This window comes from Dipteris shenzhenensis, chromosome 32, assembly GCF_047967505.1.
Source record: "Dipteris shenzhenensis isolate YYH24624 ecotype China chromosome 32, Dip_SZ_1.0, whole genome shotgun sequence".
NCBI classification, from domain to species: domain Eukaryota; kingdom Viridiplantae; phylum Streptophyta; class Polypodiopsida; order Gleicheniales; family Dipteridaceae; genus Dipteris; species Dipteris shenzhenensis.
This window is the reverse complement of record NC_141627.1, coordinates 42,922,111-42,934,375: the sequence shown is the minus strand read 5'-3', so window position 1 is coordinate 42,934,375 and position 12,265 is coordinate 42,922,111. Positions and strand designations below refer to the sequence as shown.

Here is a 12,265-nt window from a genome sequence, read left to right as displayed (position 1 = left end):
ACAAGCTGATTAGCTCCCTTGCTACATGTGTAGTCTTTTACGAACATAAATTAAGCGTCATGAACAGGTATGCACGTATTGGTTAGTTGAAAGTTCACAAGTTAACCTCCCCATACAATGAGAACACCCATCCAACTACAATAATAAGAATTGCATGACCACAATGAAGTAATCTCATACAGGTTTACCCACCCAATATTTGTATTAAAATCTTTATAAGCCACAATTCATGGCTAGATATTGTCTCCCAATCAGAAGTCCCTCCTGATGTAAATTAAAATGCTCCTAAAGTGAGTGATATTTTAGTCAGTTGTAAACCGTTCCTTTTATGTAGGATTTCATCTGACATATACAAAGAGCCTGTGTAACTGAAGTAAAATCACTTGTGATATGTAGTAAGTAAAGCGAGAGCAAAATGCAACCTGTCGAGAGTCCTTCCCCAAAAAATGGGGCTTCTAGAATAGGTCCATGACTCCACGTTGCTGTACACATCTGCCAAGGAGCTCGAGCAAAATGAAGTAGAGATTAGTTTTCACTAAATTGAGCACGGATCTGATCCTTCAGAGTCTGCACACTGGAATTTATCCATGTTCCAATGCTTTTCTTCTCTAGCTTAGCACCGTCTTGCATTAGATGCTGATCGACTTCATCTGTTGTTGAACCCATGTTTAGTGCCTCACGAGAATTGTTATTGTTGTGGAAACTGGATGTGAAATTTTGAGGCGGCACCTCAGCCTCAAAATGCAGCTTTCTGACAGACTGTGGTTTGTTAGCGTCACTCGGAGCTGTTTCTTCAAGTAGTGTGCGAACGCTTCCAGATGTAGTTGGCAAGAAAGAAGGGGTAGGAGGCACTCGTCTAGGCAGCCCAGCGGCCAACGGAGAAGGTTGCTGGTGCAATGATGAGCCAATCGATAAGGGAGAAAGAATTATTCTCCCGGGACTGTTCAAAGATATGCAATGTGCAAATGTCCCTGAAGATCGCACAGACGATGAGACGTTCTCAGAACCCGATTTGGCAGATTCTGCGGATGGAGATGGCGAGGTCAGAGAGCGAGACGACTTGAGGCTTCCAATAACAACAGGGCTACTTTTAGGTGTAATGTCGATATGAATTTGTTCCTTGATGGGGTTTTGCATTGAGAAGTTGCGTTCCAGCAGCGGCTGTAGAGACCGCTTAATTTTTCTCTTCAAATCAAAGACTGTGTCGGTGGTGAGGACAGGGATCGTTACGGTTCCCCTCACCACGCCCTTAGATGTCCTCACAAGCTTGATTTTTCGTGCAGGTGGTTTTGAACCAGCATCCAAAGATCGTCCTGCGATTTCAAAAGCTCGTAACTTAAGTCCTGTAATTCAATGGAATTTACAGTTATCTGCATCTTGAAGACAGAAAGGGACGCTAAACAGTTGTTCCAGCAAAAGACACTCCTTGATTGGTACCTGATTGTTCCTGCGGGTCGCATACTGCGGCTGCTGTTCTGGAAGAAAGCTTCGACGTGTTCTTGAAAACATTGACGTGCAAAGTGCAGTCGGGGTAGACGAAATAATCCGCCAGTGTCTTCTTCTCGTGTAACGCTTTCCCTGATACGCGAAGCCGCGATCATGTACAGCTTCTATGTATGCTTTGAGAAGCCAAAGATGTCATTCAGATTGAAAGAAGGATGCCTATGAATTACCAGAAAACATCAGTCGTTGCTGCCATGGCGCGTAGCCCGTTCGAGATTCCACCACTTGCATCACCGAATGTACTGAATTCCTCCCCTGAACAACAAGCGTGAAGTCTTGCTCGCCCGTAATGCTTATCTGCACCGCCATGCGACGATGGGCCTGTTCTGCATTCGTGTCCCCTGTGATTTTTCTGGCAACCATAAGCCTGCTTCCGGATGATAACGGTGATCGCAAAAGACTACTCTACAATCCTCAGAACTCTCACCACACCTGATTTGCAGAGATCTAGCGTGCTATCTTCGTAGACAGTGTGCAGTCCATCGAAATCTTCTACACAAAATTCATCATGCATCACTCGCCCTACGGAAGACAATAGCTGTTGCGCCACCGGTACGCCCGTCATAATCTCCAGAGTTCTCTTGATTTCCGCCACCCTCGTGTCAGGACGCACTCCCAGTAGAGGTACAGTGCCAGTCTTCGTCTCTACAAAGATGCGGCCACCCTGTTCCGGCGGAAGAGCTTGAGGAAGCCTCTGTCACAAACCACCAAGGCTAGCTTTACATTCGAACTGTGGCTTGGAGGTCTGTTTCAATTCTAGAGGTCTTGCCCACTCTTTCCATACCTTGAGATCAAGCTGGCAATGTTGATCGATAACATGGCGTTGGTCGAGCCTGTCTTCGTCGCGGAGGTCCGTGTTCTTGCCTCTCTCCCTCCCGAAGAAGCTGAAGCTTTCCTCGTCAACATGGAGATCGGAACTCTCCCCTTCCGAGTGACAGGAATAGCGACAGTATATGTCTTCCACACACTCGCGATCGTGCAGCAGTGTGAAGAGCGGGGCTGTAAGACATTGCAAGTGGTCGGGAATGTAGAGGTTGTCACGGATGAATTTCTTGAGCGTGGACTTGACGGTGGCATGCGGGTTCAAGTTGGGGATGAGGAGGATGGTGGAGTGGGGCGCGGCCTGCGTAGCGGAGGAGGGAAAGCAGGACGTGGGGAGATGCTCCACATTCACAGCTACTGTAAGTCCCATGGACACAGATTTGGGGAAGCTAGCAGTAGATCGAGAGAAAGATGGAGATGGAGTTGTTCTTGCTGTTGGAAAAAACGGAAGGATCGAGTGCCCAACAACAAGATATGAGGAGAATCGACTATTCCAATGAATAAATATTCATGCCCTCAACGGCTACTTCCTTTCCTTCTTGTCTAAAAACTCAAACTCAAGGAAGGGGCAAATCATAATAGTACACTTGTCCCTCCGGCTTTGCTCAGGCTGTCCCGATATACGAGTCTCTTCTCAAGGGACACTTTCGTTAGGAGTTGGTTAAGGAGCGTGATAGAGCCTCTAACTGGTGGGGAGACAAGTGTTGCGCTACAAGACAAGACCGACACCAGCATGCATGCTTTGAAGACGAGAGAAGAGGCAAATAGGAAGGGGTGCAGAAGACCGGGCACAAACACTCTACTACAATAGAGAGGGTCGTCTATTTGTTCTTCACAGATCGAGTCCCTTCCTTTTAAAAACTTGTTCTTTAAAGGTTCAGTCCCTTCCTTGGACAAACTTGAGAAATTTCCAAAGTATGAAAACGTTCTTGTTAATGCCTATAAGCCCAATTTCTAGGTAAAGGGTTTTGTCTGTTGTGGTGTGTGTTGGAACCTTTGAGAGAAATGATCGGGGGAGGCATTTCCTGGCCGAGAAGTAACTGGGAACCGGTGAGTGACCAAGAGGCCGTGAGTCGCGGTTTTTAGCCACTTCCCAATCAAGAAATGCCGACCACGGCCATCTTTCAAGCGTCAAAGCTTTGAGGGAAGCACCACATGGCAGATTGTGTGGGTAGACTAACGCGTGTTGGTGGAGATGGGAGTTTTCGGTCAATTTGGCATTTTTTTGGTTAGTGTGTCTATTAGTTTAGTTCGTGTGCATTCATTTGTTTGAGTGTGTGTGAGTGGCGTTTGCACATGCTTTCTTGTCTGTTATTGGTGGCATGTGCCGGTTGACACGTTTTCAAGTTTTACTGGTTGTCCTGTTGTTTGGTGCCATGTGTGTGGTTGGTTTGAATTGCATGTTGTTGTGTTGATTTCATTATGCCTCAGTTCATTTCTCGTGCACTTCTTCTGCTCCAGGTCTTTCGCTGCAGTTTGCCATCGAGGGGCTCTCTGTTGATGCGCTTCTTCTGCTTCGTGTCTTCTACTGCGCTTTTGCTATCGAGGGGCTCTCTGCTGATGCATGTCTTCTGCTCTACCTTTGCGATTGAGGGCTCTTTGCTGGTTGTACATATGCCTTTCTCGCTTTGCTTGACTGAGGTGGATGCCATTGGAAATTTGATTCCGGAGGGTGGTGTTCTTGGTTCTTCGGTTGGCAGTGGTGGTAACCTCGTTGTTTGTTTGGACAATGGGAATGACGTTATGGTTGATGGTGGTTCGGGAGGTGGTAGATGCAATGGGATGAGGATTTTTAAGATCGAGGCAGTAAGTTTTTGTGGTTTGTGTATTTGGAGTGTTTCAATTTTGTGTTTTGTGTTTTGTGTTTTGTGTGTGTTTTATTGTCTTGTATGTGTTTTTCACGTACGGTGGATGTAAGTGTTTCTTATGGAGGTGGTGGTTTAGGCTTTCTACCATTGGATGCTAGTTTGGAGAGTGAGGTTGAGCAAGGAGGTCTGAATCGCAATGTCGAAAAAGATAATTGGGTGAGGTGGAGGTTTGACTCATGGCAAGCTATGGAAGGTCTCAACGTCTATGTTAAGATTGAGGATCTTGATTTGAGGGATTTTGTAGATCTACTCTAGGATTTTGTGGGATTTGTGGATCTGCTCTATAAGTTTATTATTCAAGTCTGCAAGAAGGAAGGTGAGGAGGTGCTTTATCTACCTACTACACTTTATGGTGTTGTTTAAGTCTTTTAACCAAATTAAAGGAGAGCTCAAGAGGTGTGTTTGCTACCACTAGTGGTGTGGAGGTGCCGTTCGATATCTTAAAGAATCAGTTGTTCCTCAAGTCTCGGTTGTCTCTAACCAACGTGATGAATCATTCTGTTTGGGTGGATGGTTTGAAACCTACCAAGAATAGCAAGGTTATGGGTTTGATGCTTGTGTTGAATGATGTTGATTTTAATGTGTTTCACCCTTGAGGCCTCCAGCAGTGATTCGCTTTCTATCTTCTATTACAGTTTGTTGTTCGGGGTGGCAGCGAGCTCCATGGTATCCAATGAGCACAGTTTGTTTATGGTTTTGATCGTTTTGGTCAGTTCCTCGAGTAAGTGAGACTCATACAAATTATAGAAACTTCACAATGCATATTTTTTAAGATTCATGTGTGGTGAGTGGTAAGAAATAAGGAAATATGCCTACCCAACCATGCAAATTATATATGATGGGTATGATACTTTTCATAGGCCTTGAAGTGGATAATATTAGGGTGACTACAAAGCATCATACCCATCAGAGACATGCACCTTAGATAGACACACCAATGCATATATTTTTATACTCATGCAAGATGTATAATAAGAAAAAAAGAAATATGCATGCCCAACTATGCAAAAATAGATATGGTACATTGCACAGGTCTTAAAGTGGGTAAGTTTAAGGCCCTTCCAAAGTCTTCGACCAATCCAAAACATGCACATAGGATAGAAGCCTCTTGATGCATATTTTTTAAACTCATGCATTATGTGTGGTAAGAAATAAGAAAATATGATGACCCAACCATACAAACGATATCCAATGTGTATGATAATTTGTAAGGGACTTAATGTGAGTGAGAGTAAGGCCCTTGCAAAGCATCACACCCATCAAAGACATGCACATAGGATTGAAGTGCCACAATAAGTATTTTTTAGCACTCATGATGATGTGTGATGAGAAACAAGAAAATATGTATCTCCAACCATTCAAATGATACTTTTTATAGGAATTAAAGTGCATAAGATTAAGGCCAGTTCAAATTATCATACCCATTGGAGATATGCACATTGGATAGAAGCAGACTAATGTGTATTTTTTTACACTTATGCATGATGCATAGTGAGAAGAGAGAAATATACATGCCCAGCTATGCAAATGATATCTGATGGTTACGATACTTTGTATGGTCCTTTAAGTGGGTAAGATTAAGGCCCCCACAAATTATCATACCAATCCAAGACATGCACATAGAATAGAAGCCTCTCGATGCATATTTTTTAACACTCATGCATGAACCCAACCATGCAAATCATACACAATGGGTATAATATGTTACAAAGGACTTAAACTAGGTAAGATAAGGCCTATGAAAATTTTGATGTGGGTTGATCACCATGTGCATGGTTGGGCATCCGTATTCCATAATTCTTACCATGCATCCTACACGAGTGTTAAAAATATGCATTGGTGTGTGTTTAGCATATGTGTGTGTGTTCAATGGATATGAAACTTACAAGGCCTTAATGTAAGTAAGATACTTATGCTTGCCAATTTTGATGTTGTTCCAACATCATCCGTATGGGGTTAGGGTGGGGTTAGGGTATGGGGTTATGGTTTAAGGTGTAATGGTATAGGGTTTAGAGTTTAGGGTTTAGTGTCTAGGGTTTAGGGTTTAAGAATTGAGGAAACAAGGTCTAGGATATAGGGTTTAAGGTATAGCATTTAGGGCATAGGGTATAGGGTCTAAGGTATAGCATTTATGGTATAGGGTATAGGGTATAAGGTATACCATTTATGGTATAGGGTATAGCATTTAGGGTATAGGGTATATGGTATAGGGTATAGGGATGAGGTATACCATTTATGGTATAGGGTATAGGGTTTAAGATTTAGGATTTAGGATTTAGGGTCTAGGATCTAATGCTTAAGGTTTAGGGTTTAGAATTTAGTATTTATTCATGGTAAATGTATTTGCAAAGTTTCGTGACCATGCCTTACATATAGTCCATGCAGGAAGGTAGAAAACAAAGGTCGACTATGATTTGCGTCTATGCAAGGATTTATATATTCTCTTCTTTTGAAAAAATAAACTTCAAAAAACTAGTGACTATGGCAGGAGGGTAGGGGAAAAAGAAAATTGATAGAATGGAAGGGAGGGAAACAGAAGGGAGGGGAGGGGGAAGGGAGGGGAAGGGGGAGAGGGTGAGGAGAGGGAAGGGGGGGAGTGAAGGGAGGGGGAGGGGAGGGGAGGGGAGGGGAGGGGAAGAGCTAAGGAGGGGAGAGCAAAGTGGAGGGGAGGGGAGGGGAGGGAGGGGAGACATGAGGGGACAAGAGAGGGGGACGGGATAGGATAGAAGGGGATGGGGAAGGAGAGGGGAGAGGAGGGGAGAGGGAAGAGGGGAGGGGAAGGGGGACGGGGATGGGGGGGAGGGGGGATGGGGAGGGGGAAGAGGAGGGGGAGGGGAGGGGAAGGCGAGGGCGAGGGAGGTAGGATGGAAGAGGGAAGATTGGAGGGGAAGGTACAGGGAGAGGGGAGGGAGGGGAGGGAGGGAAGGGAAATGGAAGGGAGTAGAGGGGAAGAAGGGAGGAAACGGAGGGGGAGGGGGAGACACTGGGGGAGGGGGAGGAGAGAGGGGATGGAAAGGAGGAGAGAGAGAGAGAGAGAGAGAGAGAGAGAGAGTACAACGGGAAGGGGGGGGAGGGTTTTAAGGGTTTGGATGCTTTTAGCATTTTGTGCCCTATATATTGACTATTAGCCCTCTTATAATTAACTTTCCATCACAAGTTTCTAAGAGGAGACTCTCCCCCTTTAAGCTCCCTATCATCTCTCTCCCCTCTCTCTTCCCCTTCCCTTCCACTCTCCTCCTTCCCTTACTACTCTCTCCCCTCTCTCTTCCCGTTCCCCTCCCCTCTCCTCCTCCCCTCCTTCCTTTTCTAAGCCTCTCTTTCTACGTTGTTGCATGCTCCCCTCCCCTCTCCCCCTTTCCCTTCCCTCCCCTTCCCCTCTCTCTCTCTCTCCCCTCCTTTCTTTCACTTTCCAATGACTCCCCCTCTCCTCTTGCACTGCCACATTGATAGCAAAAGAGGCCTTTTTAAAAAAAAGCAGCTTGCGCTTGTTGAGGATAGTGTAAATTACACTATTTGGATAGGTCATTAGGGATAAAACCCTAACGCTAACCCTAAGGGGTTCTCATGTATATGTAGCTATATTGTGTGCATTCCTCTCTCTCTCTCTCTCTCTCTCTCTCTCTCTCTCCCTCTCTCTCTCTCTCTCTCTCTCTCTCTCTCTCTCTCTCCCCCCCCACTTCATCATGGTTTCAGAACCAACGGTCTCCCACTACCTTCATGAGTGTCTAGCCCTCCTTCAGTGAGGCATCCTCCATTGAGAGAGGATTTTGTCAAGAGAGAGTCAAGCCCTTGCTTCATCAAGGTTGCTTTATCAAGGCATAAGCCCTCCTTCATTGAGGCATCTTCATCTCTCACCTAGCTCATCTTGTAGAGCTCTTCTCCCTCTCCATTTTAGATAAAAAAGCTTCGAATTTTGCCATTTGGAGCTCTAGTTATCATTTTGAGTGATTACATTCTTTGAGGGAGATGGTTATCTTTGTTTATAGAGGTTTTCAATGGTTCTAAGGTTTTGAGAGATGTTTTCATGAGATTCCTAAGTGTCTCAAATTTCTGTGCTCTTCTTTCGGTTCTGTTCTCACAGTGAGATCAAGGTGCTTTGTTTTAGTAATTTTTCAAATGACTATTCAAGTCCCAAATAATCTCAGCTCCACCAACACTGACATCTATAGAGAGCTTTAGCAAAAGCTTAGCACAAGTATTGCCAAGCTCGACATAGAAGCCTCCATGGCACACAGCATGAATAAATAGCCTGATTGAAGGCCTATTTGCAAACAAAGCAGGATTCAAGAGCACCAGATAGTCAACAACTCAAATGAGCACTAGCTCCTTAACATCGACCCGACTCCATGCCCTCCATTGGCTGCACAGCAACAAACAATGCAACCTCACGGGCACCAACACGCTGAGGGGCCTCAACTATGATAATCGACTGCAAGCCATGCCTCATGACACCAACTGAGCAACTGCCACCATCGACTCCCTCAACAATGCCTTCACAGAAGGCTCCTTGCCAAATGCAAAGCCTCGAATGACTACAGCAACCCTTGTACAAGCTTAGCCACCAACTACACAAGCAAGAGGGATAGTAGCTCCACCGATGGGCTTCTACAACAAATGCCTCTATGCCTCAGCAATCTTGCAATCCGATAGACCTTCAACTGAGCAATGGCTAAGCCACAGCGCTCCACACCGTATGGTGACCATCTACTCTACATACGGGCACACAGAGCGACTCCCTTACTCAAGCCAAGGTAGCTTCACAACTCGACAACAACGAGTGCCAATGACACCTCCACAGCTCCAACAACCTGCAAACCACAAGCCGCCTACTACTATGAAGCTTTGTAGACCCGATGCCAACAATGACTCTTGACCACGAGTATACCAACACCTCAAGCCCATAGGGACACCAGCAGCGACCTCTAAGGGTGCAACCCAAAGATGACCTCCATCAATAGGGAAGAAGACCGGTGATGGAATCTTCAAAGATTTCGATCGGATATGATAGAATCATGAAAGATTTCTAGGATCTTATCCTCAAGGGTGGTCACCTCTAGGAGTTGACACGTGGCACGTGCACCACATCATCTTATCCACCATGTCAGTAGTGGTGACGTAGTGCCACATCATTGATGATGTCATCAACTTAGTCATCTAGCCACATCATCAATAGCTACTAGAGTGCCACATCAGCACTGAGGGCCATGTCATCAAGACATGCCACATGCCACATAGGCAACCACATTAGCACCCCAGTGAACAATGCCATGCCGCTTGCCATGTTGGCTTACATGTCATTAGTGGGCCAGCTCAATGCCAGGTCAGTCCTAAGTGCCATATCACTTGATTGCCACGTCAGTTGTATGACACATAGGTAATGCCATTTCATCATGTCAGTCATCAAATGACTTAGTAGTGCCACATAAGTAGCATGCCACCACCTCAGCCTTCTAAGCACTGAGTGCCCCATAGTCACACTTTTGTAAACAGCATGTGATCCACATTGCCACATCACCGTCCATGCCACCTCATCATTTTGATCACCCTCGTGGGATCAAAGTTTTGCCATCCTTCCAGGAGCCATAAGTTTTGATCCAGGTAGAATTTTGAGGTTATCCAAAAAACAAAAATGATCACTGGATCGTGCTCTACACACTGAGCAACTTAGATCTACTTTTTGGCTTTTCCACATGTCAACATCATCAAATCCTCATCATCATAACCACCGCCCCATCCTTTGTAGCAAACCCAACACATAAAATAAATCCATATAAAATTCATTTGCTGCATTTTGTGCTTTGACATGTAGTCTAGCTGTAGACTAGCACAGCCATAGAGGAGATTCAACTCCACTAAGATAAGTAAGCGCCTCAGTCTCTTGGCATTCGGCAACTCAGCACTTAAGTGTGACACTTGGGTAGAGTAACCTTCCTCAAATTCAAGATTGTTGCACATTAGCAAACACACATGCCACCCATGTAAAGTCACACATCGCTTACTATTTTATGGCATTGGCTCCTATACACATACATCAGCCTTGTACAACCTCTTGGCTACTTCCCAACACATAGTTGTCCTCACTTTACTATAGGCTTGATGATCCTTGGCACATCACAATTCTTCCACCATGACTTGGTTTTGATAGTTTAGCATAAGCCCCTAGTGGCAGCTTTCCCACAATGTTCTCATGGTGGGTAGAGACTCTCGTCTGTACATAGGTAAACCTCTTGGATAGAGCACTAGACCACCTCCAACATGGAATTTTTCACATAGTTGATGATACACTAATCATGACTCCAAACAAGATCTATGAGTGGAAAGAACCTACTTTAACCACTCATTGCCACATGGTATGTACCAGCTTATGATGTAGACTTGAGCCTCATTGGTCTTGAGAGATCATACACAGATGTTCCACATGTTAGCATGAATCAACCTTCACATTTTGATCATGCACATTCAACAATAAGCCCTCAACATGAGGCATGTTTGCTTGGAAGTCCTTAGCATGAGGCACACTTGATCATAAGCCCTGAGCACGAGGCAATCCCATCTACATCATCATAGTATGATTCCAGTGATGTACATCCATCACATTAATGCATGGATCTAACTCCATCTACTATCACATTAGATGCTACAGATACATAGCAGGAGTTTAGTTATGATCTTTTTCAATAGGTAAATCCTCAGTATGAGGCACTCACATCTCTAGCAGCATGCACAAGTTTATGCCACAATACATTTAACTCCTTAGGTGATTCCAGTCCAGCATCCATCATTGATGTATTCACCTCTGATACAAAGCATATTGCATCCTTGGACATAGTTTCCACGAGCAATACAGATGAGCAGATCAATCTTCGGGACATTCTAGCATCGGCTCAGTCATGCCGCATTGCACCACCCTTGGATCCAGTGACCACCACCTCTTCCGATCAGTATCATTCCTCAACATGAGAATATTTATGCATCAGTGCAATCTTGCCCCAGTGCAATGGACATTATTAAGTTCAGCCATAGTGCAACCTGGGGAACTTCAGTGTTTCAACATGCACTTATGGCTATCGTATACAATCCATACTTGATGCAAATTAGTGGTTGGATATAGGACTACAGATCAATCCCTACATCAGCATTCAGTACCTCATTCACTTCAGGGACATCTTATGCATTTTCAGTTGTCTTTTAGGCTTATAGGCCTTTATACTGTCAACTCCCTCTTAACAAGCCTACCTCATCGAATCTCTTAAACATATTACTTTGATGAGTCAAAGACAACAACAATATATTGTAGTAATCAATCTGCTCAAGCATTAGCCAAGAATCTAGTATATCACTCCAAGTCAAAGCACATTGATGTCAGAGAGCACTTCATAAGAGAAAACAAGTGTTACTTGCGGACATCACATTGCAACATTATGACAGCAAAGAGTATGTTGCAGATATCTTTACCAAACCACTTGGGAAAGAGCTTTTTGAGAAGCAGCACCAAGCTCTTGGGTTCAACTCAAAGGAAGGACATTCCCATTAAAGGTGTGTGATGGAATGTAATACTCAGTCATTCTTCCATTCCCCATAATCATCATCTTGAGGGAAGGCCTACTTCATGACGTTGATCTTGAGAGAAGGGGTTAAGGAAGGAATCATCTGAAAGTCATGTTGATATCTGCATAACACTAACACAAAAAAGAGTGCTAAAAGGTACAAGGGTTGGAAATCCTAACCCTAACCTAAACGGGTTTGTATATATTCATTCTTTTCAACTAATACTAGTGTAGAGTTAGTCATTTGTGGTGTGCTCTCTAGTAGGTGTGCCCTCTCTCCTCATGTTCACTCTTCTCCTCTCCTCTCCATATATGCATGCTCACACACACCAATGCACATGTATTAGCATGCACATGCATTTACTACACATAGAAGTATACATAGGCACATGTACATATACGGGGTGCGCACATACACACACATGTGTGCAAGCATAGACATATGCATGCACATGCATACACAATACACATAAGTAGGGAGTGCACACATGCACGTGTGTGCACACACACACACACAATAATTTT

General features: G+C 44.5%; 1 protein-coding gene across 1 annotated transcript; it reads right to left on the bottom strand.

The window, feature by feature from the left end:
* Positions 1-302: 302 nt before the first annotated feature.
* Positions 303-2,747, bottom strand: LOC147880792 (uncharacterized). The gene is made up of 5 exons (XM_087371186.1): positions 2,288-2,747; positions 1,936-2,197; positions 1,674-1,844; positions 1,438-1,578; positions 303-1,313 (listed from the first exon to the last, which is right to left on the bottom strand). The coding sequence occupies exons 1-5, from the start codon at positions 2,693-2,695 to the stop codon at positions 526-528; spliced, it is 1,770 nt and encodes a 589-aa protein (XP_087227312.1). The 5' UTR covers positions 2,696-2,747; the 3' UTR covers positions 303-525.
* Between the last annotated feature and the right edge of the window lie 9,518 nt (positions 2,748-12,265).